The sequence below is a fragment of the Molothrus ater genome, chromosome 2 (genome assembly GCF_012460135.2).
Source record: "Molothrus ater isolate BHLD 08-10-18 breed brown headed cowbird chromosome 2, BPBGC_Mater_1.1, whole genome shotgun sequence".
In the NCBI taxonomy this organism is placed as follows: Eukaryota; Metazoa; Chordata; class Aves; order Passeriformes; family Icteridae; genus Molothrus; species Molothrus ater.
In genome coordinates, this window is record NC_050479.2 from 9,539,574 (window position 1) to 9,564,532 (window position 24,959).

At 36.3% G+C, this 24,959-nt stretch overlaps 1 protein-coding gene across 1 annotated transcript in view; it reads left to right on the top strand.

Annotated features, from left to right (window-relative positions):
• CFAP47 (cilia and flagella associated protein 47) overlaps positions 1–24,959 on the top strand; it is a 261,429-nt gene that overhangs the window by 154,101 nt on the left and 82,369 nt on the right. The window contains exons 51-52 of the mRNA XM_036392854.1: positions 4,099–4,196; positions 23,770–23,945. Coding sequence (XP_036248747.1) covers positions 4,099–4,196; positions 23,770–23,945 — 274 coding nt within the window. The remainder of the gene's footprint in view (positions 1–4,098; positions 4,197–23,769; positions 23,946–24,959) is intronic.

Genomic DNA, 24,959 nt, shown 5'->3' on the forward strand with positions numbered 1-24,959 from the left:
CTCTTCTCTAGAGGTGATCTCCATCTGAAGCACTGACTGCAATTTGTTTTGTTTATTTCATGAGATCTGACAAGATCATGACCTGGTGGTTGCATAAAGTAGGCTGAGGATTTTTATTTGCCATCAAAGGCCCAGAGTGAGGAGATAAGAGACCCAAACCTTAAGTCAAATGAAGTTTATCTCACAAGAAATCAAAGTGCAGTGCTCAGGCCCTAAGAAAAGACTTAAAATGCATTAAAAATGTCAATGGAAGTTTGGAAAAGTAGAGGGAAAAGGAAGAGTGCATACTTTTTTTTTTTGCCTGCTTTTGAAATGTGTGCAGAAACAGAAACAGAAATATAACCTTGTTCTGTGTCTTGAGAGGGAGCTCTCTATGAGTTTCAGCCTGAGTATATTGAGTTTATCTCCATTGCCCCTGATCATTGAGCCTTTCCCAGCAACTACTGTCTGGCAAAGTAAAACTCTTTGAAAAACTCTAACAAAAAATGGTGAAAGAAATCCCCTAACTCCTGACCTTCTGCTCTGTACATTAAAAAATGAATTTCTAATACTACACTTCAGCCATGTAAGTTGTTTTTTGGGTTTGAATGCTGAGATAGAACTAAAGGAAATTCCAAAAGCATTTGTTGTTATTTTGATCTGTTTATAGTATTTTATTTTTTCCAGGGAGCTCAAGCTTTATAGCTTTGGAAGTGACTTCTGAGTATTCTTGAGAGGAAGAACTAGTTTCTAACTTGTGGGTTGCCTTAGGAAGAGAATAAATTTGGAGCAAATTTAGTCTGTAATTACTTGTGGATGAGGATACTTGCAATAAATTTGCCTTGATGTAGCCTGTTCAAATGGATTATATGGGTAAGGACATGAGCAGGTACTCACCTTTGAAGTCACAATTTGATACCAGGTTTTCAGCTAAGTGAGGATAAAGCCCTGAGTTTTATGTTTTTAACAATACAAGGAGGCAGCAAACAATCATTCAGCTTTGTTTTCACTGAGTAAAAGTTAACAGAACATCAAAGTTTATACAACTTCAAGGCTTAATACTGAGCAAAAATTGCAGAAACTTTCAGTCAAGGGTTCAGCTGCAAAAATAAAAATATGCTTTTTCAGCAGAGAATTGCCAGGTTCATACCATGTGTTAAGAAAACTATTTCCATGAAAGTATTTTAAAATACTTAGAGACATATCAAGTGTTATGCAAATAATATTATCATTGAAAATATCTAACTACATGTTATAATATCATTGAAAATACATACAAGGTATTCCTTCTCAAACATGATAGCTGTTTCCCAGAAAGGTAATCTGTAAGTACTGAAGTTTATTTAAGGTCCCCAGAAAAAAGATTTCATTTTTCAAAATGGAGACAAAATTTAACGAGAAATGAATCTAGGCATTAAAATGTATAAAAAATAGAAAAAAGAAATCAAGAATTTCTAACATAGAAAAAGGGTTTAATAGCTCAAAATACTTGAAGTCAAAACTAAAAAGAAAGTAACTTGACTTGAGAACTTTGCTTTTGAGAAAGATCAGAAATTTTAGAGTATTTTTTAAACAAACTGAACAGAATGAATGACTTTGTATATTAAAGGGAGAAGAGAGAAGGGAAGTACACAATAAGTTTTATATTACTGCAGTTATGAAGAACAGAAATGTGATTCAGGAAAGTTATGAATACCAAGGAGAAACGTGTGGTCAGAGGGAAAATGAAGGCTCTAAGTGTATATGGAAAAACAGCTTGGTTGCAGGATATAGGAATTGCTGGAAGGGCTAATATTGTAATGACAAGTATGCAGGGTACCATGTAAACCACATATCCCTTATTCACACAGCTGCTGATTTTGTCAAAGAATTCAAATAGTTTTGTGTGATGCTTATAATTTTCCCTTATTGTGATGCTTAATAAATTTTTGGAACATATCAACAAACTCACATCTGTAATTTCTGAACTTATGCAGGACACCTGTCTAAAAATTGGCAACACATTCTCTGCCTTTTCATTTCTTCATATCCCAAGCTGACTTAAACAAGGAGTTACATGCTGGTTTGCACCACCACAATTTAATACATGAGATCCTTTGGAATTCACAGACTTGCAGAATCCTAGAGTGGTTTGGGTTAGAAGGGACCTTAAAGGTTGTCTATTTCCAACCCCCGTGCCATGGATAGGGACATCTTTCATTAAACCACAATTTTTGGGCAGACACTCTCTTGGAAAGGGTGATTTGTTACTTTCTTTTTAATCAGTCTGCTCAGAAACCTTTTCTGCTGAAACCTCAATTTGGAAGAGTCTCTCTGACCATTCCCCTCAAAACAAGTTCTAGAGTTTAGAAAGTCCCTGAACTCCACTGTAATGAACACTTCTGCAAAGAATTAATTTAGATTTTCTGCTGCAGCCTTATCTTCCTTGAGCAATACTTTTCCACCTGCTCATCTCTCAGCCCTTCTGAGTGTGTCAAGCTACCAGCTTCAGACGTGTTTGAAAAGGTTGTGCTACTGCTTTTTTAAATCCTTAGCGAGTTGTCACTTGAGGGTGGAGCTTTTTTTGTATGAGTGTTTTGGAGGTTCGAGGAGAGGGTGGCAACCTTGTTAATTTTTTATTTAAATAGCAGCTTATGCTCTTTTCTGTTTTCCTTAACCTTACAGACTTTCATTCATGAATGTGTTGCTGTACTTTAATAAATCCCTTTGTCCTGCAGTTTAATCACAGATCCTTGGTAAATGGAACTTTGCTGTTCATGCTTTCCTGTTTTTTTTCCTACCTGACTTTCACAGCTTTTCCTCTTCAAGATGTTTGAATGCTTCTTGAAGAATGTGATGTCCCACGCTACGAGTACTCTTTAATTTTCCTTTGGTCTTTTAATTAAGAACTTTTATTTCAGCTTCAAAGGCAGTATGTTCTGTTTTGGTGTAAGGTGATCCTCCCTTTTTTCACAAGTTACCTCTTCTGAATATTGTTGTTTGTTTTCTGATATTGTTTTTTTTTTTTTTACCTATTTGTAATTGATTAAACTCAGGGTCCTGTACATGCCACAATCCTTTAATGGACATTCAGAAGATCTCTTTAGCTCAATGATGCTAATTTTTGTCGATTGTAAGACACTGAGCTATTCCAGACAGTGTAAGCCTGGAATTCTGGTATTAAAACCCTGTAGATTGTATGCATATCAAATTAGCCCAAAGAAAATGTGTAAAGGAATACAGAATTTACTTGGTGGAAATTGTAAGGAATTAATGCAAATAAATCCTGTCAGAAAGAGTTTTATTGGAAACAGCGTTTGGAAATAAAGTCATATATGTGGAATAAGAAACTGTAACAAGGAAAATAGTGACTCTGAGATGAGCTGGGGTCACAGCACAAGAGAAAACCAGTAGGAGCTCCCAAGGCTAATGCTGTGGTAAAACAGGAGTGCTAATGGAGATCTCTAGTGTATAATTCAGGAAAGTGTGAGTAGGAAAATTAAGGCTATTTTCATCTCATACAACATACTGACAAATAGGAATAGTTCAAGTATTGAGCACGCATTATTAAAATGTGCTGAACAACTCTTCATATATGAAAAAATCCTACCACATGAAATATTTGTGCTGTGAAAATCAGGCCTTATGGTAGAGATTTCAGGCTTAATTTGTTTCATCTACCTGACTGAGATTGATGAGATAATTTTATTAATGTTCCTGACTGTGTTCTAAAAGCAGGAAAATGCTAGATACAAAAACTATTGTGTGAGAGGAACTAATTTTGATTTCCTGATAAAAATTACAAAAGTACTGTTAGTTTGCTCTGAAGTTTTAGTTACAAATCAATGATATTTAAAACCCAGAGACAATGTGGTAGTCTAGGAAGCTAATTTGCCAAAGTGCTGTTTCCATTCCATTTTTTGTATATATTAATTTGTTACTACTTTGAATCCTGACAAGAAGGGATTAGATAATACAGTCTGTTGGCACTGATGAAATCAGTTCAGGATTTGCTTTGTCTCAGTACGAACAGTGACTGGCATTTCTGCTAAAAGTTCAAAGTTCTCATTGATTTGAAGGCTGCTAGGATTGATCAGCTCATTGGATGATCTGTAAGGCATTTTGGTTTTTTTAACACAGGAGGAAGTTCTACAAATTGCAAAGTGTGGTTCTCCTTGAAGATTTTCAGCGCACCTGCAGCAGCAGAAAGGACAATAGATGTGGACTGCAAAGCTCTGGTAAGATTACTCTAAATGTCTAATTTTGTTCTACTGCATTAGAAGAAAAATTTAATTTTTATTGTTGCTCTGGCTGCTATCACAGAGGATTAATCAATTTTATTAAGTGACCACACAATCATTTTTTGAGTAATAAAATTCAATACTTATTAAGATCTCATTTAAGCTCAGTGATATGAACTAAAATAAATGCTTGAATAAAAGTATCTTCTTCATCCTGTTGGAAAAATTGCACTTTTATTCTTTGGATCTCAAATAAGCCTGAAGTCTAAAAACACTTCAGTGTGTCTGTTGTCCACAACAGAATTTTTCTCTTTTGGTACTTTACTTCTTCATGCATGCCAAATTATTATTGCCATTTAAATTTCTTTAATCATTGGGATATATTTAATTATGTTTGTATTACTAAATGAATACATACTGTCACTCTTAAAAAAATTAAATTAGTCATACTACAAGAACAATTGCATCATATTAAATAAGTATGCTTTAAGTCTTAACTATGTAAAGATAAAATAATTTTTAGTATGTTTGCTTAATAGATTGTGTTTTTGTTTCCCACTGATTTGTAATTTTATTTGTCTTTGAATTATCATTTTTAAGGTGGTTGTTTTCAGAACTAATATTTTTCCTATCTTCTGTAAATGGATTTTTGCTTTATTGTCTATACATTCTGCTTTCTGCATGCATTGTAATAACAGGTGCTGGTAACAGGTTGTATGAGTAGAAATTACTGGTATAGTTTTCTTCTGCAGGAACATTTTTGCAAGTAAATTATGTTATGGAGGTGCTAGGGGAATACCTCTTCCAGTCACAGATGCTGGGAAGGGAGAAGAGTCTCCTCAGTTGATTTTACATGTGTTCAAATGGGAGGTAAAAATCCTAACCAGTAAGCACATCTTAAAATATTTAAATATCATTGTCCACATATGACTTCAAGTTTGCTCTTCTTTCCTTGAAGTTCAGTGTCCTGACTGTGAACTTCTGTAGGGAAGAGAAACAGATACGGATGTTTTCAAAGTCTTGGTGTTGGATGAGTATGGAGCTGGGAGGTGTCTGCTGCTAGTAAGGAACATTAAAGCTGAACTAAAAGAGTTTGTGATTTGAGACCTTGAAAAGAGCAGTGTAGATTTTTGTCCCACAGGACCGTGCATTGCCGTGTATAATTTTCTGATCTGAGAATTCTCTGAAGTGGTAAAAGGAAAAGCTAGATTTGAAGTACACTATTGACTCCTATTGTATGAGAAATTCTCAAGGTGCATTTGAACTATTCCTATAAATTTTAATCAAATTCAATGTGAAAGCTTGAATAAAACGCAATAAAGTACAAAATACTTCTGCAGTGCTCAGGGCACTGAAATGACTGGCCGTAAAATTTGGATAATTCCTTTAAAGGAAGATGAAGGAGGTAAAGAAGTAGCTATGTCTCTTCTTCAGATCTCTATGGAAAATGTAATACATTTTTTCTTATTGATGAGTTTGGAAGATGACATGAATATTTCTGACTAGCAAATAAAAACATGTGGTTACTATTACGGAATTGTGATTGCTGAATTTACTGGTTACATGCCAGGCACTCAGTTTTGGTGTGTAGGAGCTTTCTGTCTCTAATGTAAGGGAATGGGATTATCCTATTAATTTCTCAGTAGAACTGTCAGTGTGACACCAGGAAAGAGAACCAGTGCAGTCCTTGACTGCTGAAGAATGGTCAGACATGAACAGGAAGCAAATTATGATGGTGGTACTGCTATTAGAATGTGCACACGTCTGCTTCTTGAAGGTTAAAAGTTATTTTGAAATACTGGAAGAAAATCAAAGAAATCTCCTAGAAGCATGGGGGACAGGAAAAGCAAGCCTTGTCATATGAATGTTAAATAGCTCTATCAACTTAGTTTGCCAAAGAAAAATGGAGAAGAAATGTGATCTTTTGCTAAAGAATGTTTAGTGATGATGTCTCAGTTTTGCTGACCAACATGCATCAAGAGCTAATGGCCAAAAATTTACATCTGAGATTTATTTAATCATGCATGGACTGTCCCAGTAATGAAAACAATAAAACATTGGAAGATCTTGCTGAAAAGCATAGACAGAGTCTTGTGAAGGTGAGAACTTGAAATAGCTTCAAAATCTGATAAATATTTTAAAAGCATAGACACCTAGGTACATCTGCTACATCAGTGAGTCAGATTTAATGTATACATTGATCTCTTTTTGACCTTAGACTCTTCTTCATTCCTGGCCCTTGGAATGAAGAGTATTAGCAACATTTAATTTAAAATACTAATAACGCTGCTTTTGTATGGTAGTTGTAGCTGGATCTCATCATCAAATGCAATACAAATTTATCCTCAGCATGTCAAAAGTACTGTTCTGTCTTAACACAAGTGATCAGGCTTCTGGAACATCTGAAATTTGCCACAGCAGAGGTAAAGTTGGCAGGATGGAGATGTTAAATGAGCCAGGTGTAGCGTCCGGCTGTTCTTGATGGTGGCCACAGTGACCTGCAGGCAGTGAGGGAGGGCCCAGGGAGCTGAGGGCTGGAGGGCACCCCAGGAACTGTGGACAGGTGTGGGATCATCTTGGCACATGTCCTGTTATGTCCTTGTTGATGAGTATATTTGCTTGCAGAGCCAGTTTTGTGTCTGAGGTTTGGAAATGCTTTAGGTTGACTCAGCCTTTTGCACTTCATACGTGGGCGAAGGGGAGGTGAGAGGTGTCAGGATTGAGGCCAAATTTCTGACTCTGTGAATGTTCTGACCCCGATGGATGGCCTGAGGCACTGACCATCAGCTGATGCTGCTCCTCTGTTGAAGAGTGCAGAGAACTCTGAAGAAACAAGAAGTTCTATGGCAGCACCATGCAACTGTCTGTAGCTCACATCTTGGTGTCAGCATAGAGTTGCTCTCTTCTGTTTTCAGTACGTAAAATCAGCTAAAAAGAAATACCTACCTAAATGTTAGGTCTGTACTGCCCTACCCCAAACTCATGCATTGTGCTGCCATCCTCATTTAATTTGCTCAGAATTTTCTGTGGTAAATTATTGCATGTGCTTTCATCTATCTTTTGCAAAATGCTTAATTCTGATTAGATCAGTGATCTTGAATTGGAACAACACAGGATTTTCCAGTTACATTTACCTTTAGTTTGCTTTGTTATTTCCATGTCTTGATATCCTTAAGGTGAAAAATTTCAATATCAAAGCTTATCTGCAGATATGTATCTGAAAGACTGAGAGATAGTTTTGTTTAACTCAGGTTTTTAATAAAATATTTTAAATTTGCATTTCTGCATTGTTGAGACCCATCTCACTACATATTGTTCCTGGATGTGTTTTTTCTCTCAACCTAAAATTCAAAGTGGAGATTGATTAGTTAAATGAAGCAAGCCAAGTTTTATGCTGCCCAAGTTTTCTTAAAATTCTTTAGACCTGTTATAGCTGAAATCATTTAAGCTAGGACTTTGCTATTAACCAGATTATGATAAAGGTGTTTATGGAAATAAAAATATCGAATAAGTCAATATTTAAAGCCATAAGCCATATTGAAAAAGTCATTCATTTTAAGCTCTAGTCCAATTTCAATTATTTTAATCACTGTATATCAGTAAAAGAAATACCCTTGTTTGAGTAGAAGAAGTTATCTAACTGGAAATTTGGAGTAAAATCCTACTGTAGTCCTTACTCCTCAGTAGACAGTCTGGGTTTCTGGTTGGACACTGGGACGGCTCCCCGGGGCAGTGCTCACAGCACCAGCCTGGCAGAGCTCAAGAAGTGTTTGGACAATGCTGTCAGGAGCATGGGGTGACTCTTGGGGTGTCCTGTGCAGGGCCAGGAGTTGAACTTGATGTTCCCTTCCAACTCAGCATAACCTAAGATCCACTGAAATGGATTTCAATGAATACGTCCTAAGAATAGAAGCATAAATTAAAGAAATTAATGATTTAAATTATAATGGAATAGCTTTTTCCTAATTTTTACATAGAAGCACAGTAGGTCCCCCAGTTTGAGGCACATCTGTCTCTAAATTGAAAAAGATTCAATTGTTTTGGTCCATGTGGTCAATAGAATGGCCACCACAAGCTGTTTGGTATAATACAATGCTTTAAAGGTCAATACAGCTTTTGAAGAAAGATATTGTAATCTCATTTTCTGTGTGTAGGAAAGTATAGTAAAAAAGGAAAAAATGCCACAAACTTGGCTTTTAATAGTGCTAGTACTGTTTAATATTTTTATGTTTAAAAGGTTTGGGATAGAGAAGCAGTTTCACTTCTCACTTTTTCTTCCTGGTCATTAGTACTCATGGTATCTCCTGTGTTGGATGAATGCTTGGTGCCATTACTTTGCAAATAGCAGAAAAAAAAATGATTTTAACTCTCTTTGTGATAATTCCACATGCTTCTATTTCCAAGTAAGGAATGGATGGCAGTCTGTTTTTCAGTGTTCAGTTAAACTTCTTGAAGATAGATTTATTTCTCATTTTCTTCTCCAGGCTTTTGGGGTTTGTGTTTTTGTTTTGGTTTTGTTGTTGTGGTTTGTTGGTTTGTTTCATGGTGGTGGTTTGGTTTTTTTCATTAAAGGGGGGAAGGCTAGTTGTTTTCATATTTGGCTGGGTGTTTTTTCCAACTTGGACAGATTGATACATGATTTCTGATTTTCATTTAAAACAGTGACTTTTTAAAACCTATAGCCTGCTGATCTAGATATTTTTTCCTAATTCGAGCCCTGAATGCTCTGAATTCCAGTGCTCAACCATTGCAGAAATAAGAATAGCCCTACTGAAATTGAGGGAGGGTATCCAGCAGCAGGTTCTGTGTATATTAAGAGAAAATAGATAATTAGTGAGGCCTGGAAACATTGCAAGGATGCCTTCCAGCTGTGAAGGATTGCTAAAGCTTAGTAAACAGGGGAACCCTTACAAGTCTGACAAGGATAAACCTGTATTTCAGAGGAGGGATATTATCAAGTGTTGATAATATTGAAATAACTCGGTCAGTCCTAGTGCTGCTTATAATAAACACCTCCAACTTTGCAACTTCAACAGTCACTGCCCAGATTCAACCTCTTTTTTTTTTTGCCAGCTGTTATAATGAAAGAAATCAATCTAAATTCTAAGAATATTTGTCTTTTTTTGGTGTCCTCTGTCTTTCAGTCTACCTGGATAACCAGTTTGGGCAATTGGAACTGCTGGCCTGTAGAGAACATTTCCCCACAGACATTAAATACTCCATTAGTTTTGCTACAAGTAGAAATGTTTCCATAGCACTGTCCTGGAATCAATTCCAATAAAGAAATTTCAGATTTGTGAGCTGTCATTTCTATTCTATCATCTTAGAAAATCATTCTGTTTTGAACTTCATGATGTAAGGGAGAATGATGTTGGAAACTTCTCAGCTTTGGCTTTCTTTCCACCAATGCAGATTTCACCCTGACAAAGATCATCAACTCTATTAAAAGAGATCAGCTGAAAAGTAGTTCAGGGAAAAAGGGAGAAAGTATGCTCTGTGATCACAGTCTGCTCAGGAATTTATTAATTTTTCTCTTATGAAAGTATTAGCATATTTTTATTTAACTTTGTCTTGTCTAGACCAGCCTGTGGCAGTCTAATAAATCACAAAAGCAAAGGAAGAAACTTGTAAGAGTGCAGGTGGTATAGGATGCAGAAGTGTATTTTCAAATGTATATTTTACTTTTAAAAAATTCTGAAGTACACTTGAGTTGTTCTGTGGGTTTTACTCTGTTAGTGACATCTAGATAGCACAAGCTAGATCAGACTGTTCATTAGTAGCTAACAGCTTTTCCAATTCGTGATGAATTCTAAGAATTGTCTGCCAAAACCTCATCAAGTTCAAAAGGCCAAAAGCAAAGTCCTGCACTGGGCTCAGGGCACTCCCAAGCACAACTACAGGTTGGGCAGACCATGGATTGAGAGCAGCTCTGAGGAGAAGACTCGGGGGTGTTGATGCATCAGACCCAGCTGTGAGCATTTGAGCATTTGCAGCCCACAAAGCCAAGCCTGTCCTGGGCTGCATCAAGAGCAGTGTGGGCAGTAGGTGAAGGAGGGGATTCAGCTCCTCTGCTCTGGTGAGGCCCCACGTGCAGTGCTGGGTCCAGCTCTGGGGTCCCCAAAATAGGAAGGCTATGAACCTGTTGGAAAGAGGCCACAGAAGACCATGAAGATCATCCAAGGGCTGGAGCACCTCCCCTGTGAGGACAGAGAGTTGGGGCTCAAGCAGCTTTCCAGTACCTAAAGGGAGATACAAGAGAGCTGGAGAGGGACTGATGACAAGGGCATGTAGTGGTCAGCCAAGGGGTAATGACTGCAGACTGAGAGGCAGTAGGTTTAGATCAGATGTAAGGAAAAGATCCTTTCCTGTGAAGGTGGTGAGGCCCTGGCACAGGTTGCCCAGAGAAGCTGTGGCTGCCCCATCTCTGGAGCGTCCAAGGCCAGGCTGGATGGGGTTTTGAGAAACCTAGCCTGGTGGAAGGTGTCCTTGCCCATGGCAGGGGGTGGGAATGAGATGCTCTTTAATGTTTTGTCCAACCCAAACAATTCTGTGATACTCCTCAAACTCTTCTCATACAGAAATAATTTTGCCTTCTAATGGATTTGTAAGTTGTAGATCAGAATCATCACCCTTGCTAACTCTGTGGTGGGTTTCTTCTTATAGGATTTATTGGCTCAAGGAATAGTTCCCCACAAAAGCCTTGGCAGATCTTTAGAGCCTGGGAATCATGCTTTGGGGACTGCAGAAGTAAAACTCATCAGTGGGAGATGGCATTCTGTTTTAAACCTATAGTTGTTTTACAGAAAGGCACAACAGTAATAAATCTCAGAAAATATGTGTCAATTTTCCCCAGGCCGTGCCTCTTTCCAGCATCTTTCCTTTTTTCTGTTTAGTTACTTAAAGGGAACTCACAAAAAATATGGATTGGTGTTAAATTCTCAGTACACAGAAATAGTGTGTTTTTAGGCTGTCTCTCCTGATTGCTCCCACTTAGCACTCCATCTGTATCACACAGCAGTCCTGGAGTGGATGAAATCCACTTGTTTTGGGTGTAATTTAACTGGAGAAAATCTTCCACATGCTCACCTGATGTTCTTCAACCACTGATGGATGTTTAACTTCATGGGAGTGTAAAAGCCACTGACAAGCAAAACACTGATGGCATTACACGGTGTGGAGGCTGAGCCCTCACCCTGCTCTGCTCTGTCTCCTCCTTCTGTGTCTCACTGCCAGCTGATATGGACAGATCACAGCTCTCAAATCTTTGTAACCCATCCTGTCAAAAAACACTGCAGCATGGTTATTCTAGCAGGAGTTTGTATTTGGTGGTAGCTGCATTATGTCAATTCACAGGTATAATGCAGAGATGTTGTTACAAGTGTCACTGGTGTTGGAGCAAAACCAACTTAGAATCTAAATTATGTGTCAGTGTCTCTCTTATTACGTTTTTCATTATTTATTTAAAAGTAAAAAGCATATAATTAAGAATGTTTTGTAGTTATGTAACTTGGCACTTGAAGACAGTAACACATTTCATAGCTTTGGTACATTAATTTTTCATAAATCCTAAGCAAAACTGTAGTCTAAATATTGTCATATACGGCTGAACCTTGGATCATGTTCTCAGAAACTGAGTAACCTGAAGTTATGAATCATTCCTTAAGATTTTTTAATTTCTATCATATGATTTAATGACAGTTGGTAGTATAAAAAGAACCATGGCAACATGGTTGGTGGGAGGGAAAACAAATTTGAGAAGGTAGTAATTAGTAATCACTCTAACTAAAAGCAATTAGGCAAATAATCAGACCAGAGCATATTTGTATAGCTCATAAAAAAAACCAAAACAAAACAAAAAACAAAGGATAATTATTAGAAGTATAAAAATGTAAGTGGGTTTTTTTGATAAATATTTAGCAGCTGCCAACCCCCTCCTCTTGTCCCTGCAGATGAATAATCAGTTCTCTGATATAAGAGCAGGGAGCTAATGTAGATCACAAATGACATCTGAGCTGTCACTAACTGCCATGGAACGAAATGTGGGGTTAGATCTAAACCAAATAATTAGAGGGGATGTTTCATCTGGACAAGTGGTCATATCTATGAAAAATAACTGTTATGTGAAGGAAGAGAATGGCCCTGAATAAGGAAACTGCCAATTCCCTTAGTCCACAACTGCTGTTGCTCCCCTGGGGCTTAGCAATCAAAACAAGAGGGTTTTTTTCCTCAACCATTACACACAGCAAGTCCATGGAAAAAAGTTTTTTTAAGAAAAATTTGCTCACTGATGGCCTGGAGTGCAGATTGAACTAGGTAGTAAAGTAACATTATTGAAAGGAAAATATAATGTTTGAACTCTGTTCCCTGTCGTTCTGTCAAGGCTAGGAACTTATACTAGGTTTTTGGCTCAAGACAAAACATGGTTGCATGTATACTCTAAGACCTCGGTGTGGGGTTTTCTTTTAATATTTCTGTTTGGGTTAACTTTTTGATGGCTTGTTTGTTGTTGTTGTTTACTTTGTATTTTTGAATAAATAGAAGTGAGAGGAACATGAAAGAGAACAGTGAGAATTTGTCCAAAAGATGTAGTTAAGTGTAAATTTTGTTTAGAGGCTCTGAAAAGTGACCTTCTGTGATTTTTTCTGCAGAAGTCTACCCTTTAAACCTGTCCTGCCATTTTTCAGAGCTGCCAAGAAAACTGGTGCCACTGCACTGTTTCCCCCCCAGTGATTAATGTGACTTGTGAGAAATCTCCATTTTCCTTGTGTAAGATGAAGGAAGAGGAGGAAGGGATCTTTATTATTTGTTCAATTCCTATGAAGGTTCTCCATCTGTATAACAGAAAGCTCTATGTTTAGGAGTGTTTTGGCAACTACTGCTCCCAAAAAATATACAAATATCCCTGCTTCTCTAAAATAGTATTGCTGTGTTCCCATGGTCAGAATACTATTTAAAAATTCTGAAGTGAAATTCAAATAAAATTTTATAATAGAAAATATGTAAAATATTTCTTTTATTCAAATCAAATAGAATTTTATCAAATAAAATTTTTCTGCATCTCTAGAACATGGGTTAAAGCAGCTAGTTGTTCTTTTCTGAGGGATTTCTATGGACAGCATGCACAGCTTCTGAAACAGCCAATGATAATTAAATTAGATCTTTGCAATGAGCAACAAGTTAATGCACACATACAAATATTCATAACATCTGAATCAGGAATTCGAGTAGGTACATAAGGCTAGTTGAGTAAGGACTTGATTTGAAAACAGGTGCTGTGTTGAAGTTTGAAAAATGCCATTAACTCAGGAATTACTTGATTTAAGTTGCACAGTTTTACTGTATGTTTTGACTTTAGGCTACAGCCCTACCTATTTTAGATGGTTTGGCCTACTGAAAAAGTATTAAAGATTTTTTTCTCTTCTATTTAAATCAGCATAAGGAGTTACTGTGTAAATGTGACAATATCTGATACTTGCTCAAGTCATCAACCTCAGTAGGATGGAGGGCCCAGTGTCTGTTACTGTTTCTCCAGCCTTGTAAAAATGAATTTTTTGCTTGATTTGAAGTCCTGGTGCAAAGCGAGATGAAAATCATTCAAACTGAAATCTTAGAAGACTAAAGAAAAGCTAAAGTCTCAGTGATCATAGAGACTACCTCAGCTGAATCTGCAGACCTATTTGTATAAAACTAACTAACCTGAAGGCCATAAAATTGATTCCCTGCAGCAAATATTTCTACTGAAAAAATTCCAGCTGTTTGAGAGAAATGGGGAGTAAAAATTAACACTACTCATTTTACATGGAAGGAGGTAGTGAATATTTACTTAGTAATGTTTTATATATTTCTCTGGGATTTAGAAAGGATAATTTATAAAGAACTTTAACTGTTCAAAGGAATCATCTGTGAAAGCAGGAAGTTTTGAGTCCAAGGAAAATTTTTTTAATGTTCATTATTCATTAATTAAATAACAGTTTCAGTTATTATGATTCATTTGTACATTGGCACATATTTTTAGTTCTAAATGCAGAGAAAACAACCATATTTATAATTTTAATTTTATAAATTTTATAAATTGATAATTATTAGTATCTTCAACCATTTAAATATTGTAAATTTTCAATTAAGACTTTTGTTAGTGTATTTTACTTTGCTCTTTACTTTTATTTCCTAAATTGTAACAGTATTACAGAGGCGTAACTTGGGTTGATAAATTTAGGTCCATTATCTCAAATTGTTTAGAAAAATGAACTGCAGTAGTTTCTTTGCCTTGCAAATATTCTAATGGATTTATTCAGCTTGAATGTAGAGATCAAGACAGAAGGTTATTCTTAAATTTTGATGTAAAGTGTCTAAAAGGCTGTTATTGCTTTAAGCACTTACTCATTAGCAGTTGTCTATTTCATGGAGAAAATTCTAAGTGCACATCGCTGGTTCACTATGTCAAGAGACTTTTTAATCCATCCATGTACTTGAAAAGTAGTATTTTCTGTCTGGAGAGGAAATATCTAATAAGTGAGCTCCAAGCAGGATCTGTACAGCGGGAGATAAGCCAGAGGGGAAGGTCTGTTTCAAACAGACAATTATTAGTTTCTGCTTTAATAAAACCAAAGCCTGCAAGGGATTGAGTTTGGTTTCCTCATAAGTGTGGAGACAATAGTTTTGTCCTTGCCAAATCTGTTTTTTTTTCTCTCTCTCAAGTCCTTCAGAACCACATGAGTACCCCAAAGTTGGTAATGTCTCCGTTAAACATGTTGCCCACCCACACTTTCACAAGATTTGTTCTTGTGAGTTGAAACTTGTGCTGCTGTTGCTGTTTGTGAAGGCTCCCAGACCACTCACAGATTGCTTCTGAGCCCTTCATGGTGCTCTTTAAAAGTCACTGGCACAGTGTTGCTTTTACATGCAGATCTCAGCAGAGGCAGGGTATTCCCATTACTGGTTCCAACCTTCAAATCTTCTTGGTTTTGGCAGTCTAGAAAAATGAATGCAGCACATCTGTTCTGTGTGAGCCCTACACAGCAGAATGTGATTTTAGGAAGAATATAACAATTGAAAAGCACTTCATTGACACTTATCCATGTTTTGAAGCTGCAACCTCAGGAGATAGCTTTTACTGTAAAAAAGTTAAAGGATGAAATAATGGCTCATGTCCAAATATGTGGATATGCCAAAAAAAGAGTATATTTCAGGAGATTGTAGTAGCAATTCTTTCTCTCACAAACTGATCTGCCAGGTGATCAAAACTGAGCAGAAAGAAGTGTGCACAAATCTGTATTTAGAGGGCCTTTATACTCTCACTCCATGATTCATGGATTCACAATTATCTAATAAACATCTTCCCTCTGGAGAGGAAGAGGCTTCTTTCTGGTTGACAGCAGAAATAGACTGCCCAGACCCAGGGAAATTCAAGTGTAGGCCTTGCTTCAGACTGCTCTAATTTTTGCTTTTTCAGAGGTTCTAGTAACAGATACCATCAATAAGAATATATATATAGATGTTACTATTATTAATAAACTTTGCTTGTGATATACTGAGTTTGCATTACTTTTGTAGAGCAACTGCTAAGGGAATGTGTGGGACAGACTGCAGATACCTCTAGCATTGAAGTCTATATTTATAATGCATTTATTTTTTCATGTGAGACAGTAATCTATGAGCAAATCTCAAGGTTTAAAAGTTAACTTTTCCTGGAGCAACAACTAGCAATGAGGCTGTTTTCAAAGTTTATCTGATCTTACGAGTCATAGTAAGGAACAAAAAATGAGATAGCTCTTATAGAGATTGTTCCTTTTGATTTATATATAATTTTTTTTTTTTTTAATATGAGCATTTAAGAAATTCTCTTCCTATTATGACACTTTCTGGCTCCTGAGACTGCAGACATCTGCCAAAAATAAAAGCTGGATTTAAAAAAAACAAGTGGCTGGAATCTAGGAGAGTGATTTTTACCAGAGGAATTTTACTTCTAGAAAATTCAAGAGAAAAAGTTTTTCTCAGCAGAAACCCTGACTATTTCAGCTTTCTTTTAAATTATCTCTACCTCTACATGTTTTGTCCAAGTGATCATTATGGTATCAGTCTTTTAAATTGTGAAGAAATGCTTCCTTAAAAATCTATCTTTAGACCTACAGAATGAGAGAGTCACAGTAGGTGCAAGATCTAAGACAGTCAAATTAATTAGCATTTACCTCCACTGATTGATTAACTTGATGGTAGGTGGTGTAGCTGAGATGTAAATTACCTCATTAGTATGGTCATAAAAATTCAGTAAAATTAGATATTATTGGAGTTAGTTACTACTTTTAAAGTGAAGAAGTACTTTTAGTTAGCTCATGACAGCATGAGCTATGAGTAGAGGCACATAGTAGAATATTTTCTTCCACATTTTGCAGGAGTCTTTAAAGTTGGTGGAAATAGTGTAATAGTTAGTTCTGCTGCTCTTCTAGCTTTGCGTTCTGATAGGTGGTTGTAAGTTTACTTTTACCAAGTATTTCTGTAAGTCTTTGAAGCACTGGAACATGGGCAGTGCTGGTCATTGCCTTTTTCTGGTCAGTTCTGAGTGAGCTGATATTCAGCATTTCACTGATACAAACTTTGTTGTGTTTGTAGTTGCATGTCAGAGATTTCTAACCTCATCACATCAAATTTTCAATCCAGGACAGTTGGATCTAAATATTAATCCAGTATTAAACTAATAGACTAATTAAATTAGAGTAAATTCCTGGAAGCAATTCTGTGGTTTCAGTTACTGACTTCTTTATAAATATGCAGAAATCATCAGCACTCACCAAGCCTTCCAAAGTATGTTCTAGTCTATTGGATTTGTGAATTTATGGCATTATTGTGACTTTATGTAGCCCTTGAAAACAAATCAGTGAGACCAGCAGAAAATAATTACAGCTAGATGTTGTAGCATTATACGGGCAGATACAATTAGTTCAGGAACTAAACCTTGAAGTGCTGTAAACAGAAGAGTCCAGGGATAATAGTGCAGTTCTGTGGTAAATAAGGGACACAGATTTGCTTAAACATTTAACCTAAATTACATTGAAAGATCTCTGAGAGTAAGATTTAGTCTAGATCTGAGTGAAATGACTGAAATGATTGAAAAAGACAGGTTTTGCAAACTGCCTACCTGATATATAAGAAGCTATTTGGAAATTGAAAGTATCCTAAATTTTGCATCTCCTTAACTTCTCTGAAGGAAAGAGTCACAGATGCTGATTTTCACTATTTTGAGGCTGATTTTGGGCAGGTATTTCAGTGTGATGACATGTTTGCAAAAGAGTTTGAATATTATAACTCCATGAGTCATAACTGACTTTGAAAATGCAGTAGTCACTCATATCTCTCTTGACTTCATTCTCTAAGAACAGTACATTTCTCACTTGGAAATGTTGCACTTTTTAGTGATTTTTATTGAGTGATACTGACCTTAATTATTTTGTTCTGCTGTTGTGGATATGACAGTCTCTGAAGGAGAAAGGATTATCTGAAAAAAAAGAGAAATGTCTGTTTTTGAGAGCTGCAGCCTGGATTTACATCACACAAAATAGTCCTATCACCCAAGGAGTGTAAATACATCTATTGATTTGATTCAAAGTGTTTTCTGTCATTGGCACCTCATATATTGTGTGCATGCATCTGCACAGCAAAGTGACCCATAAAAATGATGAATAGGAGCTGTATTGAAATCTGTCACTTGCTGAGTCACATGTTGATGACAAAGTAGGTGTAAATGATTTTCCTGTAAAATCCTCTGAAGATTAATTTGGTCCTTTGTTACATTAATTCAGTGTCAGATATCAGAAGCAGCCCATCTTTCTGCAGTCAAACTCAGTCAATTTCAGAATGCCAAATGTGTTCTTGGCTGCATCAGCAGCAGCGTGGGCAGCAGGTGAGGGAGGGGATTCTGTTCCTCTGCTCTGTTCTGCTCTGGTGAGACCCCACCTGCAGGGCTGAGTCCAGCTCTGGAGTCCCCAGCAAAGGAAGGACAGGGACCTCTGGGAAAAAGCCAGGAGAAGGACAGGGACCTCTGGGAAAAAGAGGTCACCAGAATGACTAAAGGGAGCATCTCTCCTATGAGGAAAAGGTGAGAGAATTGGGATTGTTCAGCCTGGAGAAGAGAAGGCTGCAGGATGACCTAATTGTGGCCTTCCAGTTCTTGAAGGGAGCCTCTAGGAAAGACAGAGAGAAACTTTCTACAAGAGCATGCAGTGATAGGACAAGGGAGAATGGACTCAAACTGACAGAGAGTAGATTTAGATTGGATATTAGGGGAAGTTTCAGAAAGTAGATTTAGATTGGATATTAGGTGAAGTTTCTTACTGTGGGGGTGGTGAGGCCCTGGCACAGGTTCCCTGGAGAAGTTGTGGATGCCCCATCCCTGGAAGCGTTCAAGGCCAGGATGGATGGAACTCTGAGCAACCTGCTCTAGTGGAAGGTGTCCCTGCCCATGGAATGAGATGATCTTTAAGGTCTCTTCCAACCCAAACAGTTCTATAATTCTGTGATCTCCTTCTCCATTGATTCTGGTAATGGAAAAGATTGACTTCTACAATTTTTAGTAGGGCTGTCAAACCCAACTGTGCTTTGATGAGCCAGCTTATTGTATGAGGTGAGTAAGGCAACTGAGCTGATCACTGGAAGTGCCAATCTTCAGTATAGACATTGGGAAAAAATAGCTGTAATTGGTAATTTCTTCTAACACTGCTGAATCTGAGAAGGAAATCTTCCTCAGGATTTGGCTCTCAGGAGTATGGAGAGTTATTGAGCTTTGGTCTCCATGGATGCAGAGGTGCCCTTGATTTCAAATTCAAAAAAGTATTCATTAAGATGTGAGCATAGTTATTACTTTCTCAGTTGTGGGAATTTGGGATGTTAATTTTACTTTGACTCAGTCTGTATCCCCTTGTCAGGTATACTTATAATTATCTTAAAATAGCACTTTGCTTAGCATTCAACTCATCTTTGATGAGTTTTGAAAACTCAGCTTTTTCTATCTATCTTTACGTGTAAGTCCAAATATGTGCATATTATTTAATTCATTAGTTTTCCTTTATGTGTATAAATTATTGCAATATCAGTTTGGTGTGGGTTGTGGCATCTTTGGTGGAGTTGAGGACATCATAGATTAATTCAGTCATTAAATGTAATGCTTTTTCAGTCTATTCCTTTCCTTCCATTTCAGAAAGATAATTTTTGTAATCGCCTCTTGCAAAACATTGTTTTCCCAGTTTGTTTGCTTGGTACAATATGTAGGCTCCAATAAGAGGTTAACAGTGTTGTAATTTTTAGTCAGGGAACTTAGAATTATTGTAATAACTTATGAACTAATTGTTGCTGTATTCTGTTTCAGGGCATTATTACTTAGGCACTAATGCATATTTCAGCTAAAAGAAATTCAATTCGGTGTGATTTTCCTATGTAAATTTATATGTAAATTTAAACCTGAAACTCACTGCCCTTTTAGCTTCTGATATTAAATGTTCTGTGCAAATTTTTCCCTTCTAGTTAATTTCCTGTACTGCAATAAGAATGGATTCCTTGCTAAGCAGGTTTTACAAACATATAATTTGCTTAAGGTGTTTAGTCCTAAATTTCAAGCAGTTCAATCTGCTGGTCTGATAGACTTCACTGCTGATGAACAGTTGGTGCCTTTTTGAGAGCTGATATTTTATAAGGCAAAATATGCCAACTAAAATGAGAAAAAACAATATCAAGAGAACAGCAATGCTGTGGTTCTCTAGCCTCATAACCCTACACAGAAAGGAGAGGATTATCTTGGAAATTCATTTACATCTCAGAGAGAAAAAAAAAAGGCAAAAAAAAAAAAAGAAAAGGAGCTTAAGGAGCTTGTACAGTGAGGGAGATGGTTCACTCCACAAAGACCTCCATTAACTTTGGAGTGAATAGGAGCCTGAAGGACTCAGCCCCTCAGGACAGGGGAGTTCCATGTGTGAATGATGAGTGCCAAAAAGGCCCAGCTGAGCATGGACATGCGTGTCTGGGCTGGGGTGTGTGGGGAAAAGGGTGGTGAGGTGTGACCTGGGGACGCTTTGCATCAAGCACTTCAAGAGCCAGAACTGATTTCTAGAAGTAGTTTGACCAAACTGGGCTGAGCTCTGTTGAACATGGCCCAGAAACTGTTCTCAACTGCTGCTGCTCAACTGACTGGATCCTCTTTTGTTCCAAGAAACAGAAATGAATTAATAATGAGAATACAGCAGGAGACTCTAACTCCTGCTACTGACATGCAGACACTGATGGGGATGTTGAAAGCTCTGCTCATTTTGAGCCTATGGAAGAGAGAAGCCAAGATCTGTCTTTTCAACAATATTGCCACCATTCCAAGTTCAGTCCTTGTGTGAGCAACATTCCTGCTTGTCAGGTGCAGCACAGAGACAGAAGGCACTTGTTACTTGTCCATCTAGAAGAACCATGATTTGGACAAGGACCTGCAAAGGGAAGATTTTCTGCTGCATTATCTTACTAGGCCTATAAAAATAACTTTCTTGCTGCTTACTCAACTTGAAAGTTTGCTTCTGTAGCCACAGCCTGGCAAACTCGGGAGCAAATCCAAATGCTTTCACCTCAAGGTCTATGGATTGAAAAAGCTTCAAACAATGTCGAATGAATGCCATCTCCTTAATGAAATTGGATTTTAATTTAAAACAATTTTTCTAAAGAATAAGAATTGTAGTCAGTCTCTTAGACACTTTGACCAGGCAGGGTTTTTATTGACACCTGCTGATGGTGAGAAACAGGATTATTACTGAAGATGGAACACAGAGAATTGTTATGTACAGTAACTGTAGAATGTGTCCATCTTCCTGCAATTTACCTTGTTGAACTTAGAAGAGGATTAATTGATTGTTCAGTGCAGTGTATACATTAATAAAAATAAAATTGCATATTATGGACTTAAATAAATTAGATCCAGTTGCTCAAAGAAGAGCTAGAGAAAGGAATGATGAGAAAGTTTTGGAAAAAAATATGTCAGGAAAATATTTCAACAAACAAGTATAATGTCACAAATGATCGATTGATGATGGTGAGCATCAATTTTTTTTAATCTTTTGAAACAAGAGTCTGGTTTACAAAGTATCAAACCTATATATAGACTTAGGCTATTAATGTAGGATCGAGTGTTAGAAGTCCGTTGTTTTTTTGATTTCCATAGAGAATAAATGTTAGTTCATATTTACATTTCAAACATTACATTACATTCAAACATTACATTACATTACATTTATTTAATTTTAACTCTGGTGAGATTATTTTAAATAACTTGAACTGTACAAGAACTGGGTAATTGACAGTTCTAAAGGAATAATAGCATGACATATTGCACAAAAGTGGCTCTATTTTGGTGACTGGCAGCATTGATATAAGAAATGTTTGAGGAAAGAGATTAATTTCCTTCTTTTCTCAACTTTTACATTTCTCCTCTATCAAAATGTTTATAAAATACTCAGCACTGAAATGTGGAACTAAGTTAATGGCTATAAATGTGTTTGGAAATTGCCTGTGATGTTCCTCTTCTACATTTGGTCTGATAAAATGGCACTTTCAAGAAAAATAAGAAAAATAATACTCTTAGCAATTGCATGGGCATTTTGTTATTTATCCTAATTCTATGCCTCCATAACAATCCAATAAGGCCTAGAAACGTAAAAAAGTTATATATATATATATTTTTTTTTTTTTTTGCTGATAAATATACATCTGCTCTTATTACCATCTATGAATTAGAAGATCATTGAAATGTGTATGGCAATTCCAGGCAAATTTCCTGGGAAATTCCTGGGAAATAAATAATCTTAAGCATTCATTTTATACTGGCAAGAGAAAATTGTTTTATGATAATACTGGCAATATAAAATTTCCTTTGTGTACAAGATTAAAAAGATTTCTTTCATAGTTGCTGCTTTTTTCCAAATCAGCTATCCCATATTTCCTTTTTACTGCAAAAGTATTTTTTCAACACAGCATGTAGATGTTCACTATAAAATTGTTATGAAGCCTTTGCCAATAAAATGGTAGATAGATTTAGAAACTTGTTTACACCAGTAAAAACTATTAATCTGAGCTTTAAAATATTTTATGGCAAATTTAAATCCCATTTTACTGATGCAAGGCACTTAAATGATTTAAATTGTTGGTGTAATCTTGCCATCTGTAGAACATTAAATGTGTTTTATGTATATTCCTGTAGCCATTGTCTATAAATGGAAATGTATAGAAATTTACCAAATCATAGGCAGGCTGAAATCAGTGGGAGGCAGCTCTGTGTGGGGTCATAAAAGTATTTCATATTCATTTTTTAGTGTGTTATTAATTTTAATAGGCATTTTATATTTTTTTCTTTCATATTGCAATTTGAATTATTTACTTAAAAAAAACAACTATGTGGAATAATTTTGCTGTGAGAAACAAATCACTGTACGTTAAAAAAAGCCAAACCGACATGGATTTTGAAATAAACTGCTTGGTTAGAGCAAAGAAAAGAGAACAAATAAGAGTAAACACAAATATAGGTAGAGAGAAATAAATACATATTCTTATTTTTGGATTTTGTGTATTTTTATGGATAAATATATATAAATAGAACATATATTTTTTAAACTGCAGATGTGCCTCCTGGATTATCACAGTGTGCTGCGTTCATAAGTAAATTCTTTCTGGTCTATTCAAAGTGCTTTATTTCAGGAATTGTATTGATATTGATGCACACAGGGCACACAGGATGAATTTACACCATTTCTAACTTATAGCAAAAGGAACTCTTCTGAAATGTAGCAGCTGTGCAGAGTGAGCTGTCTCTGCCCAATTCCTGCTCATCCTAAAGGTGCTGCACGTGTAAAATATGCAGATTTATCTAGTGAGACCATATTTTGGCTCTGTTTTATTACAATAACTGGAGTTTTTTTATGCACTTTTAACTGTATCAATGTTTTCCAGGTGGTCAAGGAAAGATGGTCCTTCCTCAGTAAACAAAGATACAGAGATTACTAGTGAGGGAAATGGCCTAAAGGAATAAGAGAGGGAACATTTATTGTGGTGGTGTTGTTTTAATGTCAGGTATTATGATGTAACTTATAAATTAAGGGACCAGATCCAGAAGAATTCAGCCCAATCATTTGCCAGGTTGCAAAGTGGACATTTCCAATTGTCTGTGCTTGGCTGTTGGGAGACAGCTTGGAGATTTTACCTGCTTGGAGATTTTACCTGCTTGGGATTACAGCAGATGGTCTTGAAAAGTGTGTTTTGGCAAGCCTTGGTCATATCTTGGAAGGTGAAGTGAGCTGTTAGATGCAGACCAGCCAGGAAGATTTGAACTTTCTGTATTTAGGGAATTAAAGAGTTTACAATTTGAAGGTTGTCTGAGATGTTTCTTGCTGCAACTTGACTTTTTATGGGTTAGTTCACACATGACACAAAGGTGCAGCCTGAGTTTGCATAAGTGTAGACAATGAGTAAGCACCTTGCATTTTTTGAGAAATATCTTTTAAGTGTAATTGCTCATAATTAATTTTGTGATTTTGGATTTTTTTTTAATATTTTCTAGGATACTGTTGGAATTAATATTCCCATCACTAATCCTACCAATAAAGTTCTCAAGATGAGTGTGCTGCTGGACCATCCATCCCTATTTGGAGAAAACTCTTTCATTCTCAAGCCCAAACAAACATTTTCATATCACCTACGGTTTTCTGCAGCTGCTGTTGGCGCTTTTGCTGGAAGGTATGTTGTAGAGTTTTGATACTTGTAATTGTGGCTGTTTTAAAAATAAATTGACTACTTTCATTGAAACCTAAGTCCCTTGATGAACATATTGCCCTAAAAACTCTCACAAAAGTTATTAAATGGAATTGAGAAAATTTCCAGCTTTAAATGTATTGTGTCCCTAACAGTAGCTTTCCTCTTGGGGGAAAAGCATTATTGACAGGCAGTAGAATAACTCCTTGCTACTCTAGTTCACTACAATTTAGTGAACAATGTTTTAGAAACTTACTTAATGTTAGAAGCCCCCCTTGAAAACTTCTGAATAGTTGATTTTTTAAAATTTTTAAGTTCTGTAAAGGGAATAGCACAATTTAATTTTCTTCTGAGAAGAAATGAAATTGTAAAAACAAACTAAAGCATGTGGAGAACCCTTTAACTCTCCACTTAAATCCATTTACCTTCATGATCTTCTATTACTTAACCATGATCCACTAAATGAATATGGAGAGGTTTTAAATTACAATTTTTTCATTACATTGGAAATCCCAGTGAAAACCTGCAGATATCTTAATTAGCAATAAAAAGACAGATGACCTCTTGGTCTTAGTTTCAACTAAAACAGTTCAGCAAGTAATTGAACAGGGTAGAATTGCAAAGCTTACTTTCCTGGAATTTGGTTACCAAAGCATTATTAAGTCTAAAGGCTGGTTGAAAAACAATTCCCTGTTTTTCAGTTATCTCAACTGACTGGCAAAAATATGGAGATGGGATGGAGGATGGGGTGGTCATTTAAGAGGAGGGGAGAGACATCTGACCAGTTTTGAAAGAATATTTTCAAAGTCAAAATCCATACAGAGATTCATTCAATTTGCTTGTATTGATTTTTCCAAAGACCAGAATAATGTCAAGTATCATTGAGTGATACAGATTCAAATAATAGTGTTTTATAAAAATGAGTACTTTTATAACTCTAGTAAGTATCTTTATTTTGTAGAAATTATGCTATCTTAAACTGAAGATGAGAATAGAGCT